At 35.8% G+C, this 20,875-nt stretch overlaps 1 protein-coding gene across 6 annotated transcripts in view; it reads right to left on the minus strand.

The window, feature by feature from the left end:
- COG5 (component of oligomeric golgi complex 5) overlaps positions 1 to 20,875 on the minus strand; it is a 284,068-nt gene that overhangs the window by 128,338 nt on the left and 134,855 nt on the right. For all 6 annotated transcript variants that reach the window (XR_004023181.2, XR_016394383.1, XM_030761468.2 and 3 more), the window contains exon 8: positions 3,345 to 3,510. Coding sequence is in view for 4 of the 6 variants with exons in the window: in XM_030761468.2 (XP_030617328.1) it covers positions 3,345 to 3,510 (166 nt within the window). In the remaining 2 variants the exon portion in view is untranslated. The remainder of the gene's footprint in view (positions 1 to 3,344; positions 3,511 to 20,875) is intronic.

Consider the following 20,875-nt stretch of genomic DNA (forward strand, 5'->3'; position numbering starts at 1 on the left):
AAGAAATGGAGGAGGGCTTCCCTGGTGGCGCAGTGGCTGGGAGTCCACCTGCCGATGCAGGGGACACGGGTTCATGCCCCGGTCCGGGAAGATCCCACATGCCGCGGAGTGGCTAGGCCCGTGAGCCATGGCCGCTGAGCCTGCGCGTCCGGAGCCTGTGCTCCACAACGGGAGAGGCCACAGCAGTGAGAGGCCCGCGTATCGCAAAAAAAAAAAAAAGAAATGGAGGAAACTTAAATGCTTATTACTAAGTGAAAGAAGCCAATCTGCAAAGGCTACATGATGTAGAATTCCAACTACATAACATTCTGAAAAAGGTAAAACTATGGAGACAATAAAAAGATCAGTGGTTGACAGGGCTGGGAGTGTGGAGATGAATAAGCGAAGCATAGAGGATTTTTAGGGCCATGAAAATATTGTTTGATATTATAATGATGGAAATACGTCATTCATTATAAATTCGTCCAAACTCATAGATGCAGAAACCTAAGAGTAACCCTACTGTAAGCTATGGACTTTGGGTGGTTATGACATGTCAATGCAGGTTCACCAACTGTAACAAATGTATTACTCTGCTGGGGGATGCTGATCATGAGAGAGGCTGTGCACGCGTGGGGGTGAGGGTATATGGGAAATCTCAGTACCTTCCTCTTAATTGTGCTGTGAACGTAAAAATACTCTAAAAAACAGTCTTAAAAAATAAAATTTTTAAAAAGGATGAATGAATAAAGTGAAGGTCCCTAAATATACCTCTTCGTTCCTGGTCTCATTTTCCTTGCTCTCTCCCCAGAGCTCATGTTATTTTGAAATTAATGATTATTATTGGAAGGCATATATTTATACATTCATTACATCTGCATATATGTAAAGCAATACATAGCACCATCTGTCATGTTCTCAGGCTTTAAATACAATATCATACTGTATCTTTTTGCAACTTGCTTTTTCATGTAAGGGAGCTGAGAATTATCTACACTGATAAAATTTATAAATTTAAATATTGTATAGTAGTCTACTTAACAAATAAGCAAGTTTATTCATTTTTCCAATGAAGGAAAGACTGTTTTCAGTGTTTAGCTATTATATAATAGTAATAAAAATTCTTATACATATGTGCCAGAGTTTCTCTAGGGTTTACTCTTAAAAGAGAAATTATAAGATTATAAGGTAAACCCATTTTTAATCTCAGTGAGCAGTTTGATAAAACTGAATAAAATGTTTGAAACATTTTATTCTCCTACAGTCAGAGTATAAGAGTTCCTGCCCTCATCCAACATTTAGTTCTGTTTTAGATTTAGATTTTGCCAGTCTCACGACTGATAAATAGGATCTTGCATCATTTGTTTTTCCCTAATAACTAGTTCATATCCTCTAAAAAGAGGCGGAACATCTTTTCATGTTTACTGGATATGTTCTTCTGTGATCTGCCTATTCATATCCTTTATCTATTTTTTTCAATTGAGTTATTTATATTTTCCTTAGTGATTTATAAACTTTTAGATACATTTTGGGTAACGTGTTCCCATATAATTATAATAATGTTATTTATTTTGTAAGTTTTGAAACAATCTTACACGTATAGAAAATTTTGAAGTATAGTAAAAAATATTTTTCCCTGAATCATTTGGGAATAAGTTACTGACATGAGGCCCCATCACCCCTGAAGGCTTTAATGTGTATTTCCAACAAAAATGACATTCTACTACATTATCTCAATATAACCAACAAGATCAGGCAATTAACATTAATCCTGCCAATGTAACATTTTAAAAAATAAAAATAGCAATGATTATTCTTTTAAAAAATAATAAAGAGTAGGGTTTCTACATTAAATCATGGTATCCACTCCTCAACAGATGATAATAAGGCTTTTAAACTCTTTATTCTTTCAGAAAAAGGGAGCATACATTAGCACTGACAGGATGTGAATAATTGCTTTCATTTTTTTCCTATTCTTGACAACACAAGAGGGAATGAGATTAAACTGCCTCTGGAAATTTAAACATTAGATCAAACTTTTTGAGAATAATTGCTGGGAAAAGCTGAGAGTAAAATCTCCTCTGGCAATTTCTTTCCAAAGCTCTCCTTCTGGGATGGTCTTAATACAGACCTATTCAGAGGCTAGGGTTAACCTTTAAAAATTCCTTTAAGATCTAAGATTCTTTTATCTCTTTTTATCTCGTGCAAATTATTTATGAGGGACATATATTCTGTGTTATTTAAGGTTATGTTTATATAGCAAACATAAAAATAATAATGACTGCAAATATTTTTTAGTATTAGCCCTATATCAAGAACTGTTATTAATTTTACATGTATTATTTGTTCTTAAGGACAACTCGATGGTATTAGAGTATCTTGTTCAATAGAAAAATAAGAAGAGAAAAACTGGAGGCAAGCAGTATAGACAACACTTTGGGTAATTTTTCTATAGTCTAAATAAAATAAGGTGGTAAAACTGAAGAAAGAAACTGAGTCAAGATAGATTTGTTTGTCTTTAAGCAGAAGAAGATACAATAGCACGATTGTATGTGATGGGAAAGAGACATAATAAAGGAAAAACTGATGATGTGGTAGAGAGAGGGGATCTGTGAAAGCAACGCCTTTGAGTGATGGGATCTAATGCAAAAGCAGAGTACTTGGTCTCTGCTAGGAGCAAGTACAGTCCATCCGCATTAACAGGAGAGAGGAAAGATTTTAAGGAGAGAAATGCAGAGTTGGTGTTGCTTAGAAAAATGAGAGGTACACAGAACACGTAGTCTTTCGTGTCTATGAAGTGTGTTATGTATGTGAATGTCATCATCGGGTATCTTTTGGCAGGAAAAGGGTTGGGACTGCTACCTTGAATCTACCTGTTTCTGGTTTTCTTTAGATTGTGCTATAGTTGTAATGTTCCCAAAGCTTTTATCAACTTCTGTCTCCACATTTACCCATTACTGCTCCTGAGTATGAGAGTTATACAAAAGCCCAGAAAGATAAAGTAGAGACTGTATTTCCTTAAAAAATATTTTCTGTCTCAATAAGAAGTACATGTGAGGATAAGGATTTCAGAAAGAAAAATATGTTCCTTTTTTTTTTCTTGCATCTGTTTCCTCTGAACTAAATGAAGCCATAGTTTACAGATTTTATCTAGAAGTTCTGAATATACCAATTGGCCAGTTCAACTCACTGATTAGACAAAAAAAAGTTATAAATAAATTCTAAAACATAATTTCTTCTCTCATTTTCTGTCTACTAAAAAATGAGTCATTAGATTACTTTGAAACTTGAATGCTTCACATACTATTCAAAGGACTTTTCAGTTATAAATAAATAAAGAAGCTAAAGATAAACCACATCCATACCTCTCACAGCTGACTGGGAAGGCTGAGTCAAAACTTTGATGTCTAATGCACTGTGGATATTTTCTTCTATAGCAGCACAATATCCATCCACGACACTGGTAATAGTATCCTTCAAAGTTCCAAGATTATGGAAAACCTGAAGAGCTGTTCCGACCTGGGTTGGATTCTTTAAAAAGGTGGTGGTGGGGTGAGTTGGGAATAGATATAAATAGGAAAATAAACACAGACAACATAACTCTACAACTTTAAGTGGTACTTGAGCAGTTACTACAATATTTTAAAATTATTACAGACAAGAACAAAGACAATGCATTTGGAACAAATATCATTTTTAGTCATTATTTATTTCCTAAAAGACAAAGTTAAATACCATGTGTATGCTTTCCTCCCTTTCCCTTTCCCTCCTCCTTTAAAGGATAATAACAAAATTAAAAATCTGTTATATTATTAGGGCTTACTTAAAATTTACTCCCAATCCCTACGAAGAGAGCCATGCTGGAACTAACAACAACCCTGTATTTGTTTAGAGAATAAATAAATGAATTCTGCAGAGTCAACTAACGGCTGAGCTATGCAGACTGATACTATTATTCATTATATTTCCTTCCTTCCTTCATTCACTGAAACTACAAATATCTATAGAGTGCTTACTATGGGTCTATCTTGCTTCTATGTGCTGGAAATACAGCAGTAAATAAAACCAATTGAGTCTCTGCCCGCATGGATCTTGTATTTACTAAGAAATGTATAAAAGGTAAATGTAAGAGAATATTAGGTAGTATAAATGCTATAAAGGAGGAGGAAGGGAATAAGAACAGAGAATGATGTGGATTATTATGGAGGGAAGAGTCAGAGAACGCATCTCAGGGTGTTATTTAAATGGAGACCTACATATAATGAAATCTATGGAGGGTACGGGGAAATACAGATCTGGGCAGAGGTATCAGTGAAAGTGCAGAGGTAGTAATGTGCTTGGTAGCTAGTGAAAACAGCAATTAGGTCATAATGGTGGCTGGAGCAGAGTGACTGAAGCAGAGAGAGGTAAGCAATGAGGTGGGGAGTAGAAATATCATCTATGAGTAGATTAAGTCCATAGTGATATAAATAGGTTGCTGGATGTGTCACTAAGTAAATGACTGAATTAACAAGGCAGATCTTGTACACCAACATATATGTCCAGGCCCAAATAGCTGAAATTCCTCTTTCATTTATGATTCAGTGTCTGTTATTAAAGGTACATAGTTAAAAAGTTAGATTATTTCATTAACATTTTCTTGACTGTTAAGTTTATAAACAACACAAAATATTATTTCTGAAATCTATTGGTGTTAGTAACAGTACATGCCTCAGATACACACACACACACACACACACACACACACACAGAGGCAGAGCAGAATCAACTTAAAGACGATATCAGGAAACATGGTTGGTGAATACTGATACCCATTTTAGACATTTTTAATATTAAACAAGAAAGAGAAGCAAATGAACATTGTTTCATATTAAAATATGTTTTAATGAAAAAATTTTAACTTGTATGATTATAATAGAATTTTATTCTAATATATACTGTCAATTCTGTATCAATGTACTAACAAAGAAAAGGGGAGAAAATAAACTATTTCATACAAAATTATTAACTGAAAATATGGGGTATAGCACTTTGGTTGTTGTTAGTTCCACTCCATTCATAGTGATTTTTTTTTTCACTTTTTAGTAGATATCAAAAATCAAAATTAGGCAGCTATAAAGAAATTTCCCCTATCACTATTCAAATGTCTATATAATCTAAGAAAGCATTACCTAAGCAATTTCAAATAATATCTTCACCTTATAATACTAGAATATAGACACAGAGTGTAAAATTGTATTTATTGCCTTTATTATCCTCAAAGGATCTGAAAAGCACAGGTTCTCAACATACAGGGTTTCAGTAACTTAACAATAATTCTGTAACTTCAATAGCTTACAGTGAATGTACGCTGGAAGTTGTATGTTAACTGAAAACACTTAAAGTCATGTTTTACTTGAAAGATCTAGCTAAAATGGAGCAGCTTTGTATGTTTCTACTCCAAAAATTATTGACTACCAAAAACTTTCAAAACAGTAACATGTACAGTGCATTATTAAAGAAGCATCCAATATCAGAATGGCTATCATCAAAAAGACAACAAATAAGTGTTGGCAAGGATATGAAAAAAGGGAACCCTCATGCACTGTTGGTGTGAATGTAAATTGGTACAGCTACTGTGCAAAACACTATGGAGGTTTCTCAAAAAATTAAAAATAATACCATACAATCCAGCAATTCCACTTCTGGGTATTTACCCAAAGAGTACAAAAATACTAATTCAAAAAGATATATGTGCCCCTATGTTCAGTGAAGCATTATTTACAACACACAAGATATGGAAGCAACCTAAGTGTCATCAATAGATTAATGGATAAAAAAAATGTGGTATATACAATGGAACATTACTCAACCATAAAAAAGAATGAAATATTGCCATTTGTGACAACATGGATGGACCCAGAGGGTTTATGCTGAGTGAAATAAGTCAAGAGAGAAAAAGACAAAAACTGTATGATCTCATGTATATGTGGCATCTAAAAAACAAAACAAATGAACAAGCCAAACAAAAGACAAACAGACTCACAGAGCAAACTGGTGGTTGCCAGAGGGGAGTGGGATTGAGCGGTTGGGTGAAATAGGTGAAAGGGATAAAGAGTTACAAAATTCCACTCACAAAATAAGTAAGTCACAAGGATGCAATGTATACCATAGGAAATATAGTCGATAATACAGTAATAACTTTGCATGGTGAGAGATGGTAACAAGACCTATTGTGATGATCATTTAGTAATGTATCTGATTATCAAAACATTATGTTGTACACCTGAAACATAATATTACATGTCAACTATACTTCAATAAAAAAAATCTAACATAATATTTATAATAACTATAATTTAAACTACTTATAAAAATTCTAGATGTAATTTTAAGCTTTCTAATTAACATGACCACTTTTTCTATTAATGCCAGTTATTTATATTCATAGTTTAATATAAACTTATCATTTTTTAGTTGGGAAACTACAAAAATGATAATTTTAAATTAAATTCTTTAACATACAGAGGAATATGCACATTATGTAGGCATAGCTTTATGAAATATCACAAAGTGAACAAACCTCTATAACTACCACCTAGACCACAAAACCAAATATTAGCAGAACCTCTGAATCTTTTGTGGCTTCCCCAACTGCATCTTTCCAAATATTATCACTATCATAATTTCTAACACCATTCTTTAGTTTTACCTGTTTTTGAATTTTACATAAATAGAACCATAAAGTATTATTTTGTGTCTGGCTCCTTTTAGTCAATATCTTATTTGTAAAATTCATCCATGTTGTTGTATGTAGCAGGTGTCGTTTTCACCACTGTGGAGTATTCCAGAGTGGAAATTTACTTTGGTTTATGTATCCATCCTTCTGTTAACATACATTTGCATTATTTCCATTTTTCAGGTATTTTAAATAATGCCACCATGAACATTCTAGCGCACAGCTTTTAGTGAACGTATGTATATGCACTTCTGTTGGCTAAGAGTAGAATTGCTGGATCATATGGTATTTGTATGCTTAGTATTTGTAGATACGGCCAATTTTCCAAAGTGATTGTACCAACTTATACCCTGACCAGAAATATGTGCTCCCCAATCCTGCCGAAATTTAGAATTATCATACTCTTTCATTTTATCTGTACTTTTGAGTGAGCACTATTGTTTTAATTTACATTTCCATGATGGCTAAGGAGTTATCCCTTTTTGCTTGTTAACTACCCATTTGGATATATTCTTTTGTGAAGTGCATATTCATCTCTCTTGTCTATTTTTCTCTCTTTTTTTTTTGTCCTTTACATATTTGTACAAGTTGTTCATATATTCTGGGTATAATCACTTTGATGACTGTATATACTGCAAATATGTTCTCCCACTCTTAAGAAGTCTTTTAAGGCAGAGAAGTTCCTAATTTGAATGCAGGCCATTTTATTGACCTTATTCTCCATGGTTAGCACTTTCAGTATCCTGTTTGAAAAAAATTTTTTGTCCCATCCCACATTCATGAAGATGTCTTTCAATCATGAAAATATCTTTCTTTCATGAAGTTATCCTCCAGAACCTCTATCGGTTTACCCTTCACATTTAGATATACAATCCAACTGGAATTAGCTTCTGCATAATGTGAGACAAGAGCCAAGATGAGTGTTTTTCTGTATGAATATCCGATTGACCCAGCATAATTTATTTGAGAAAACAAAGAAGCAAATGATAATCTTTCTCTCCTCAATCTCAAGGGTTACCTCTGCAATAAGTCAAGTTTCCATTTATGTGTTTTTGTTTCTGGACCATCAATTCTGTGCCATTTCTCTGTCCTTACACTAATTCACCTATGTAAATTATTGTAGCCTTAAAGTAAGTTTTGATAGTCCTCTGCCTCTGTTCTTATCAATTTGATATAGGCTACTCTTGGTTCATGGTACATCCATATAAATTTTATAACAGGCTTGACAATTTCCATTTAAAACAAAAAGGCCTGTGGAACTATGGGTTTGCACTAAGTCTACAGATAAAATTAGAAAAAATGGAAATCTCTGTAATATTGAGCTCTCCAATCCATGAATATATTATCTCTCTTCATTTATTCAGGTCTCCTTTAATTCCTCTTAATATTATTATAGTTTCTGTAAAGGGATTTTACGTATCTTTGATTTTTACTATTCCTACACATTTGATGTTTTTTGATATTATAAATAGTAATTTAAAATTTTTGTTTATCTGTTGCTATTATATTAAAAACACCACTGATTTTTCTAAATGGAATTTTACCAAACTTTCAAAACTCAGTCATTAATTACTTTATTTGTAGATTGTTTTGGATTTGCTATACATAAGATCATGTTATCTCTGAATAATCTTTATTTTTTTCCTTTCTAGTCCTTCTACATTTTATTGCCTTTTTTTTTTTTTTTGCTGTACGCGGGCCTCTCACTGTTGTGGCCTCTCCTGTTGTGGAGCACAGGCTCCGGACGCGCAGGCTCAGCGGCCATGGCTCACAGGCCCAGCCGCTCCGCGGCATGTGGCATCTTCCCAGACCGGGGCACAAACCCGTATCCCCTGCATCAGCAGGCGGACTCTCAACCACTGCACCACCAGGGAAGCCCTTATTGCTTTTTCTTATAACCCTGGTTAGGAGAGTCAGTAATCTGCTGAGTAAAAGTGATAAAAATGGATTAATGAAGTTCTATTCTTGGTCTGCTAAGAGTATTTTTACACACAGATTGATGCTGAACTTTATTAAATGCTTTCTCTCTTTGTATGTGTTGAGATCATCAATTTTTTTCCTTTACTGAAGAAATTACATTACACTTCTAAACAAATGCCATTTTGGTCAAGATAAATTACCCTTTTTAGATGTCCCTGACTTACATTTGCTAATAGCTTGTTTAGTATTTTTGCATCAATTTTCAAGAAAGATAGCTATTAAATTTTCTTCCCCATGATATCCTTATCTTGATTTCAACTTTATACTGGCTTTATAAAATAATCATGTAAGCATTGCCTCTTTTTCAATTCTTATATAGAGTTCATGTAACATTAGTTTATTTACATGCATGTGTAGTCAGTTAAGTTGAGATGAGGTCATACTGGATTATGCTGAGCTCTAAATCCAATGACTGATGTCCTTATGAGAGAATAACACACTCAGAGACACACACAGTGCAAAAGGTCTCTTGACAAGAGAAAGAGAATGGAGTGACACAGTTAACAAGCCATGGAACTTCAAGCACTGATTGGAGCCACTAGAAGCTAGGAAAAGACAAGGTATGATTCTTCCTTAGAGCCCTCAGAAGGAGACTGACCCTGCCAACACCTTAATCTGGATTTCTAACCTCCAGAACTATGAGAGAATAAATTTCTGTTGTTTTAAGTTACCTGTTTGTGGTAATTTGATATAGCAGCCCTAGGAAATCAATACAGAGGGTTAAGAGCAACAGGAAAAAAATACATATGCTTGGGCTTCCCTGGTGGCGCAGTGGTTGAGAGTCCGCCTGCCGATGCAGGGGACACGGGTTCGTGCCCCGGTCCGGGAAGATCCCACATGCCGCGGAGCGGCTGGGCCCGTGAGCCATGGCTGCTGGGTCTGCGCGTCCGGAGCCTGTGCTCCGCAATGGGAGAGGCCACAACAGTGAGAGGCCCGCGTACCGCAAAACAAAACAAAACAAAACAAACAAACAAAAAATACATATGCTTGCAACCCAAATATCCATTGAATGAAGAAAATATGTATTCATATGATGAAATATTACTCAGCCTTAAAAAGGAAAGAAATCCTGTCACATGCTACAACATGGATGAACTTTGAGCATATTATGCTACGTGAAAAAAACCAGTCACACAAAAAATTACTGTGTGATTACATTTTATGAAGATAATATTATTTATATATTATTTATATGAAGACTCTACATATGGAGACAAATTCACAGACAGAAAGTAGAACAGTGGTTGCCAGGGGCCGAGGGACAGACAGGAATAGGAGTTGTTTTTCAATGGACACAGAGTTTCAGTCCAGTGAGATGAAGAGACTTCTGGAGACTGGATGAGCATTAATGTAAACGTACTTAACACTAATGAACCCTGATGGTGGTAAATTTCATGTTGTGTATTTTATCACAATTTAAAAAACACATATGCTTGGATTTCATCTTCTTTGATAGGTTTAGGAATGAGGCCAAGGAATCTGGATAACTGTGATAAACCTAATTTTTCTACTGTAGTCATCCAGTAAGGACCTATTATGAACCAGGCATTACTTTAGGGGCTTGATACACGTGAGGTCTAATCCTCCCCAACAAAACATTCAAAATAGTTGTACTGTTCTCTACTGAAAGACAGGGAAACTGAGGAATAGAGAAGTTAGCCGAAGCTCCAAGACAACAAAGAATAAATGGCAGAGCAAGGATTCAAACATTAAAATGTCTGCTTTTAAAGTTCATGCTTTTTCCAAATAACAATGGTTACTTGCAAATAACTGTTAGTACCAATTAAAGTCTGATTTTCTTTAAGCAGTAAAATAAAGTTTAAAAGTAAGTAAGAATGACCAATAAATGCTATCTTTTTACTTTGCTAATAAGTAAGGACATTTTTTAAAACTTCACTATCTGCTATCATCACTTCATAAAAGGAAAGTTATTTAAATAACAAGAAAAATAGGGAGGAAGTTCTCAGAGTAAGTCACTACCTTGTTTTTATTCTGAATTTTAATGAGAACTGATAAAACCTCAGCATGATTGCTACCAACGTACAGGTCAGTGTCGGGAAACCTATACTTATGTTACCTTTCTGTACAAATGAACAGGTTGGCCAATCTTGCTTGCATACAATATCCTCAAGTTTAAAGTCTCTCTGAAAACTGCCCATGAAGAAATTCCTTCTTTCCTAGTACCCTGGGCCACTGTGTTCTCTGGGAAGTTTAATGGTTTTAATTCAGTGACAAATAGTTAATCAATTCCTTGCCTCACTCACCAGGCTCCCCATTCTCTGCTGCAAATCCCAACTTTAGCAGAGTTTAAATCAGTAAAATCATAAATTGCCCTTAACAGGATCCTCTTTCTCATCCCACAGGTAGTCCTTGCAAATACAGTGCGAACACTTCAATTCACTGCTCATCTTGGAACTGCCTGCTTTGTGGGCCTATTTTCTCAGTGCTCCGGGATCAGCTCTAGGACTTCTCTGTTTCCTTACACCACCTACCCAACCGCCCATCTTTACAAAACCAGACCCACTCTCGGTACTTTGTGCCCTTGCGAGGTCTGCATTCATTGCCATGTCCCACCCTGATCTGTGGAAACAGTATACTACATGGAGATGCCTTCTCCCCTAGATAGTAATGCTTAAAATGGCCTTCATATCCATTAATTTTCTTTTGTCAACAGAACATAAGTAGAATAACTATTACAATGCTCATTTCACAGTTAGGTAACTAAGGTACCGAGAGGACAGGCCCATAGCTGGATACTGGCAGGCCAGTTTTAGGCCTCGGCCCCTTCACTCCCTATTCTATACTCTGCAACAGGTCATCCTGTCACCACTTGTCTCTAAATCTCCAGATATACCAGTTTTGCAGGTATTTGTAAGAGATCTCAAAACAAAATAACCACATTTGAAGAAGACCACACTTTCTAGAAAGAGATAAACTACTGAAAAGGTAGCAATGTCTTCTAGACAATGTCTTCTCTTTAAATGAGAGAGTCAATATTCTAGGAGCAATTTTTCTACAAATTGTCACTGTGACCTTCAATAAATCACTTAACCATATATGAAATTTCCCAACTTCAGAAACTGTAATATAAAACGAGATGAAAGACCAGGTAATAGAGTAGATCTACTTCATAAGTAGATCAAGACAGATTTCTACGTCTTCAAAAACATTTCGGGAGATGGCACAACCATTTGCTTTTTAAACTAAAATTATTTCTTTTGCTTTGGAAACAAATATGGATGATGTCATTTTTTTCTTTCTTTTTCAACAACTCTGTAGCATACACGGGAGGAAAATAAAACCGCACAAGAGTACAGTCAGAAAAGAAGCACAGTTGTTTAGGATCCCTAAAAAGCTTGCCAGAACAGGAACACTGGGCTTCCCTGGTGGCACAGTGGTTGAGAGTCCGCCTGCTGATGTGGGGGATGCGGGTTCCTGCCCTGGTCCCGGAAGATCCCACAAGCCGCAGAGCGGCTGGGCCCGTGAGCCATGGCCGCTGAGCCTGCGTGTCTGGAGCCTGTGCTCCGCAACGGGAGAGGCCACAACAGTGAGAGGCCCGCGTACCGCAAAAAAAAAAACCAAAACAGGAACACTGTAACCAAAGCAACAGCTGGCACTCAGCTAACGGAACAGAGAGATAGCAAGACTGCTGTAAATATTGTGCCATAAAATAGCAAGCAATGTTCTCGCGTTAACTAAGCTATAGTTAATAAGAGATGACCTCTGTGAGCATAAATACAGTATTAAATCAAAAGTCTGATAGGATTTTAAAAGCTTCATATAATTGAAATTAGAAATGGAAAAGGTGACAGAATTTGATTTAATTAGAAACAAAATGCAAAAATCACATAAATGTTCAAGACCAGGATGCCACTCTGCAAGGATCAAATAATCCTTGTATCACAAAGACTAATGATCACATTTTACTTTTTCCCCTAATGAACTAATTCTTTAGCAGTTAAATTCTTTTTCTTTAGGTTTCATATACAAAAGAATACAATAAGCCAAGGGAAGGAAAAGGACAAATAAAAGAAGATAAAATTTCCTGCTGCTATTCTGCTATTTTGGTTATTAGGAGGTTTCAGGACTACAGTATTTCTTCAAGGTTTGATTAGTAATCCATTTCATACTCAATTAAAATAAGACAAAAAATAAGTACCCCCAAAATCACATTAAAAAGGGGGGGAGTGATGGAGAAAGGTGGGGAGGGAGATGGAGAGGGAAATGATCTACAAGTCCCCAACCCGGCTTCCCGAAAAACATAGAGGTTATAGTGAGAAAAATGCAAAGTCAGTTCAAGCAAAAATTCAAAGAACAGGTAACTTCCACTATATAGACAATCCTTACTGCTGGGGGGGAAAAATAAAAGCTTATTATTTTATTTTTTTATAGCACAGAAAGGATACAGATCTAAGAATTTTTATCACAAAGAAGATAATTCTTTAAACCACTACCTCCGAAGACTACGTATTTAATAAAATTAGGCTAGCTTTCAGGTAAATTTAAGACAATAAAAAACATAGCACCTTGGGCTTCCCTGGTGGCGCAGCGGTTGAGAGTCCACCTGCCGATGCAGGGGACACGGGTTCGTGCCCCGGTCCGGGAATATCCCACATGCCACCGAGCGGCTAGGCCCGTGAGCCATGGCCGCTGAGCCTGCGCGTCTGGAGCCTGTGCTCCAAAACGGGAGAGGCCACAACAGTGAGAGGCCCGCATACGGCAAAAAAAAAAAAAAAAAAAGCATAGCACCTTAATCATGCACAATAACTGAAGAATTCTAAGATCCAAATATTTTATTTCTCCAAAATGGTGTTAATAAATTCACAACATCTTATACATAACAAGTATATCATAGGCCAAAATACTTAAGGCAGTTTATAGTAACTGTGTGCCCTAACATGATACATACACTGGACACGTTTTTTGAATCTATGACATGTCTAAAACACTGAAGACTTAATGGAGCCCCATGGGAGATTACAAGTACTGAAGGAAGAGAGAATCGCATTAAATAACGTAATTTAAAGGCAAGAATTATATTAGCTACCTCGGTTGTGATCCCGAGCTTACCAGTGGCTTTTCTGATTCAATAGCATGGAGCCCACTAATGCTTGATATGTACTTCTCAGCTAACCTAATAAGATTATATCAGAACCTGTTAACAATCAGCAGTCAACAGTGCAAAACCCAAATGAAATTAAGAAACTAAGAAGAACATTTAATAGCGCAGTATGATCTTATCAACCAAAAATCACCTTTATTCTAGCCCTTTTTGAAAAGCAGCAGAAAAAAAGAAGAGCTATAAAAAGGCACGGGGAAAATGAGAGGAAAAAGAAAAAGAAGGAGACAAAAGAATGAAAGTGAACATGTATTGGAAGAGGAAGGTTCTACAAAAAAAAGAAGTAATAACACAAAGAGCCTAAAAAATGGAGAAGGTAAAGAGATGATCAATATACAGAAAAAGGCTCTTTTAACTTCCAAATTCTTTATAAAATGAACCTTGAGAGCATAGTCTATATGAATCTACAGTTTGGCATTAAGTAAAAGTTTTTAAATGATGCCAATACTTAGAATAATATTCCCATCCTATAAGATAATAGCAGATTAATACTTCAAGGACACTAAAAATGTGTTTAATAATAAAATGAATTTTATAGGAAAATAAAAGTAATCATGAGACATGAATGTTTCAAGCACCCAAATCTCACTCTGTCAATATAAATTTTTAACTTAAATGTATATATGTGGCTTACTTTTTTTTTTTTTTTTTTTTGCGGTATGCGGGCCTCTCATTGTTGTGGCCTCTCCCGTTATGGAGCACAGGCTCCGGACGCGTAGGCTCAGCAGCCATGGCTCACGGGCCCAGCCGCTCCGCGGCATGTGGGATCCCCCTGGACTGGGGCACGAACCCACGTCCCCTGCATCGGCAGGCGGACTCTCAACCATTACACCACCAGGGAAGCCCATAGCTTACTTTTAAATAAAGCAATACAATATAATAATTCTAGTCATTCTGTGCTTTACCAAAGATATTTATGGCAGGCATTATTAGGTATTCCCTAAAATTCATTCCCTCCTTCTTTCTTATTACTAAAATCCTAATTTTCTCCAGGGGTGGCAGTGTGCACTGCAACAGGCAATAGTTCTTGAGTAGCTTAAGCCAATGTTTACAGTTCTGTTCCTCTTTCCAGATACTTGCTTTCATAGTCCTCCTGACAGTTGGGGTTACCATGAGACCCATATCTGGTCAATGAGACATAAGGATAGGTCCACTGGAGCAATTTTGAAAAAGGATTTTGTAATGCTCCCTTTTGGCTGGCAGCTGGCACTGGCCCATCTCCACTCCGTGAACATGGATTAATGTCTGCAGTGTGACAGCTATCTTGTGACCATGACGTGACAAGCAAGGGGACACTAAGGAAGGCAGAATGGAAACAAAGACCTGCATGCTTGTGAAGTAGGCTGAAACAATATTAGCACCACCCACATCCACACAAATCCCTATCTATTTAAGCCACTGTTGGTCTAGCTTGTTGTTATAGCACTAGCAGTCGCATCCAGCACCAAACTGATTAAAACACAATATATAAAAATACATGAGGGACTTCCCTGGTGACTTTGCCTTCCAATGCAGGGGGTGTGGGTTCGATCCCTGGTGGGGGAGCTAAGATCCCACATGCCTCACAGCCAAAAAACCAAAACATAAAACAGAAGCAATATTGTAACAAATTCAGTAAAGACTTTAAAAATGGTCCACATCCAAAAAAAAAAAATTCTAAAAAAAAAGAACGGAAACATGAATCTATAACAATACTTTAAAAAAAAAAAAAAAAAGAAAAACAAAGGAGAACAAAAGTATGCCTCATTTGCTACCTTGGGTAGTGACTTATATAAACTCATTACTCTGTAAATTGGTAATAAAAAATGCAAAATTTAAACATTTATCCATCATTTAAAAAAGGAACTGCAGTTCAGGGTAACCAAATATCCTTAATTAATGAGTGAAAATTCTTCTTTACATAAGAATCACGGCTAGCAAATATAAACTAATAAGAAAAATAGAAAACGACTTTTTCACAATCTCTGTTGAAAAAAATAAAAAGATTTAGGCAAAAATCATCAACAGACATTAAAACCATTAGGAGAAAAACTGACAGAGAATTAATTATTCTCAAGGTGCCAAAATATATGCAAATTCACAATGAAGTAATTCAGTGAAGGAAAAAAATAATCTTTTTCAACAAAAGGTGCTCGAACAACTGAATATGTCTATGAGGAAAAAATGAACCTTACACTGTACATAAAAATTAAACTTAAAACATAAAATTATAAACTTCTAAAGGAAAACATAGGAGGAAAGCTTTCCAACTTTAGGGTAGGCAAAAATTTCTTATATAACATGCATATGAAAACATGGATAAACCGGCCTTTAGCAAAACTAAAAAATTTTGCTCTTCGTAAAAGATGATGTCTTTTGAAAAAAATTAATAAAGTTAACAAAAGCCTAGCAGGACTGATCAAGAAACAAGAAACAGCAACAAAGATACATTGTACAGAATAGGGAAATATAGCCATTATTTTGCAATACATTTAAATAGAGTATAAAAATATTGAATCACTGTGTTGCATGCCTGAAACCAATATATTTTAAATCAACTATACTTCAATTTTTAAAAAATTTTTAAAAAGAAACAAGAAACGATCCAAAATATAAAAATAAAAGACAATTTCAAGGGGGAAAACAAGGCAGCATTATTCCTAATAGCCAAAAACTGTAACCAACTGAATGTCCATCAACCTATCAAGACATAAAAAAAGTGAGTAGATCCATAGGCTGGAACATTACTCAGCAGTAAAAAGGACTATCTGTACTTGCAACAACACAGATGAACCTAAATAAAATACTGTGCTAAATGAAAGAAGCTAAATATGTAAGATTACCTACTGTACGGTTCCATTTATATGACACTTTTAGAAAACAGCAACTCTATAGACAGAAAGCAAATCAGTGATTGCCTGGGTTTGGGGGTGGGAGGAAGAACTGACTGCAAACAGGAAGGAGGGAAATGTTTTGTGGTGATAGCAGTTAAAAAAAAATCTGGGTTGTGAGATGGTTGCACAAATGTATAAATTTAGTAAACTCACCAAACTATATGCTTAAATGCACAAATGTAAATTACACCTCAATAACAATGCTAAAAGAAAAAAAGGCAAGCCATAGGATGGGAGGAAATATTTACAATTCACACTAATAACAAAAGACTGGTACCCAGAATACATTAAGAATTCTTACAAATCAGTAAGAAGACAATAAAGTCTTTAAGTGTTAGGCAAAGACCTTTCACTATTAGGCATTTGAAAAGTTGGTCACATCAGCAATCAAGAAAAGGCAAATTAAAACTACACTGAGAATCTACTATACCCCCATTAAAACGGCTAAAATTTAAAAGACTGACAACATCAAATTTTGGTGAGGATCTAGAGGAACAAAAATTCTAATCTACTGATATGGGAATGTGAAATGACAGAACCATTTTGGAACTAGCAGACTCTATAAAAAGTAAACATATCATTCTTTGCAAAAACCCAACCATTCTTTGCCTTAGGTATTTACTCAAGAAAAAGGAAACATGCTGAGACAAAGCCATGTATCTGCTCATAGCAGCTTTGTCTGCAGTATCCCTAAACTGGAAATAACCCAAATGCCTGTCAACAAGTGAACAGATAAATGTACTTCAATATAATGTAATGCTAACTACCAATAAAAATATGACCAAACTACCAATATACAGAACATGAATCAATCTCAAAATAACTATGTTGAATGGATAGAGCCACACACAAGAAAGAAAACACTGTATGACTCCAATTATATAAAACTATGGACAATGCAAATTAATCCATAGTGATGCAAAGTGGTTGCCTGGTTCTTCATTTTTTTCCAAACTACAAAATAAAAATTTTAGTATTTACTACTCTAATAAAAAGCCAACATAAGATTATCTAAATTGAGTAAAATAAAAGAGTTAACCAAGTACAAAAGTTCTGAATTTTTGAGAAACGGAAAACAACTTACACATAGATTAAAGAGTGATTACCAAATTTTAACCAAAGAGTAGTGACAGAATTCTATATGACATACAATGGAAATTCAGTCAGTTGATGAAAAAATTATTCACAGTTCAGTGACCTGAAAAACTATGGAAAGCAATAACACCAAAAGACCTTAAGGCTGAAAGCAGACAGTTAATTAGATGTGAATCTACACTGCAAGATAGCAATAAAATAACGAAGCAACCAATGTTACTGTGGGTTGTTCATGAAAGAGACTATGTCAAAGAAAAAGAAAATAACACGACTGGGGCTTCCCTGGTGGCACAGTGGTTAAGAATCCGCCTGCCAATGCAGGGGACGCAGGTTCGAGCCCTAGTCCGGGAAGATCTCACATGCCGCAGAGCAACTAAGCCCATGTGCCACAACTACTGAGCTGCGCTCTAGAGCCCGCGAGCCACAACTACTGAGCCCACGAGCCACAACTACTAAGCCCGTGTGCCACAACTACTGAAGCCCACGTGCCTAGAGCCCATGCTCTGCAACAAGAGAAGCCACCGCAATGAGAAGCCCGCGCACCGCAACGAAGAGTAGCCCCCGCTTGCCACAAGTAGAGAAAGCCTGCGCGCAGCAACGAAGACCCAACGTAGCCAAAAATAAAATAAATTAATTTTAAAAAGAGGAAAGAAAATAACATGACTGTATAATATAGAAACAAGAAAAATATTACCACTTTACATTTGGCATAAAACAAAAACACAGAGAAACACCATATGATAATTAAAATATTGCAAAAGAGGAGATGGTGCTGGGAGGAAGAAAAGATGGAAGGAAGGAAAATGGTAAAGCGCCCACCATGAAGAAAATACAACCATTTAAAGCACACATCTAATGTCCTTAAAGGGCAAGATAGCAAATATTTTAGGCTTTGGCGGCCACATAGTATACATATGGTCTCTGCTGTATACTGCTCTTTCGGGTTTTTTTCCCCCAACCATATAAAAATGTAAAAACAATTAGTACTTGAGCCATACAGAAACAGTCCACAGACTGTACTTTTGCCAATCCTTGATTCAGAATGTTAAATAACAGTTCAAATTAATTCCCACTCAAAAAAATATTAAAAAAATAGTAAGCACATGCTAAACAAGACTAATTAAGCTTTAGGGAAAACATTTAGATGATCAGTTTAAAATCTAAGGAAAGCTAACAGTGATAAGAGCAAACAGATGAGGGGCAGGTGGCAAATTATCCACTGAGGCTGGTAAAATAAAGAAAACACATGAAACCTTTAGATCTGTGTAACTTGAAGAGCTCTTACTATAATCACCCTTTACATAATTTTTAATTGAGGTATAATTTACATACAACATTATATTAGTTTCAGGTATATAACATAATGATTTGATATTTGTATATATTTTAAAATGACTACCACAATAAGTCTAGTTAACATCTTTCACCACACATTGCTACAAAAATGTTTTTTCTTGTGGTGAGCACGTTTAAGATCTATTCTCTTAGCAACTTTCAAACATACAACACAGTATTATTAACTATAGTTGCCATGCTGTACATTATATCCTCATGACTTATTTATTTTATAACTAGAAGTTTGTATCTTTTGGCCCCCTTCACCCATCTCACCCATCCCCTCAAAGTATTTATTGCGTGTCAGGAAAAATGCTTCGTACAAGAGTTGAAAAATTACTGGAACTTTATATTTAGTAAATGCAAAAACACTGGGAACAAATATACAAAAGGAGTTTCTGTAGATTCAAATGATGAGATCTGTTGTAGAACTCATGAGACCAGCCAGGAAAACTAGCAGCTAACAATAGGAAAGCTAGACCTCTTAAAGCAGATATTCCGCTTGACAAATCAACTGATATTGAGCCTACTATTGGTGTTTGTTGGGCACATAGAGAAGAAAAGGATCACAAAAGACTTGCTGCATGCTGAACTCTACCATAACTAATCAACAGAGTCAACTTAGCCAGGAAGTTCCTTTTGAAGTTTGAGAAAATGCTTAACTTCCATAAATCTTCAACACAACACATCTGAATTGGTACCCTCTCTGTGCTAAAAACAATTCAGAATTTTTAACTACAAAAGTAAAAAGGGTTCATAACATCATAATCACTTCCTGTATGCTATGCAGACATTTATTTAGTGAACTTCAATTCTACTTTGTCATCTTAGAGAGACTCTGTCTAGATCATGCTATCATGGTACTTTTAGCTGACAACTGATAAGCACCTGTACTCTGTGTGGACCTGACAGAGGAGGCTTTCTGACTTAGGGAAAAGGCAGGTTCGTGGATGTTTGCCTCCCAGTGCTGACAACAATTACAACAGGGGAAATTACAGTCCAGCACAGAGCTGAAAGACCCTCTTCCTTGACTTTTAAAGACATATAAGCACATCATCTTCCTCCATCCTGGAACCTCCAGAAAGCCCAGCACTTGTTTATTGGAAAAGCTTATAATTCACAAGTTAAAGCCATCTTTCTAATTAAAATGTAATCATTTCACTGTGGGGGCCTGGTATCTATGGTGATGCAGGAACTCATCCAGATCAAAATCTCTGTCACCTATTTTTGAAAGCTAGTTACAGCTTGAGGTAATGGAGTCTGTTGCGATCTTGAAAATACTGTAAGGTTCTCTCTTTCGTTGTCTGGCTTCTTTCAATGAAAGATTCTCAGGATCAGCAAAAAAGAGAAATAGGAATCAAGGAAGAGCTGCAGATGGTCCCAATGTTTGGGACAAACACTGCCTGTCGAATTGACAAATGTTTTTCTAATGTGATGATAATGGTATGCTTCACCAGAAGATGAACTCTGGGTCATCAATCCTTCCAAACATTGTGTAAAGAAAGTAGCAGTGGTATCACTACAAACCTTTTCCATATAAACTTAATATGGCTTTGTGAAGTCAGAAGTTTACTTATAATTTTCTACTGTAAGAAGAAAAAACAGTTCCTTAGTATCTAAATAATTATTTAGTTTATGTCTTCCAAGACATAAATTTTGTAAAACTGTAGTGGAGACTTTGTAAGGCTACAAAGCTATTAAAACCTACCAATGAATACAGCACATTTAAGCAATTAACTAGAGAAAAAACAGTAATGATCAAAAACAAGTTATCTG

This window comes from Delphinapterus leucas, chromosome 9 (assembly GCF_059928025.1).
Source record: "Delphinapterus leucas isolate spDelLeu-1000000601 "Yukka" chromosome 9, BTC_Dleu_Yukka2, whole genome shotgun sequence".
Classification (NCBI taxonomy): domain Eukaryota; kingdom Metazoa; phylum Chordata; class Mammalia; order Artiodactyla; family Monodontidae; genus Delphinapterus; species Delphinapterus leucas.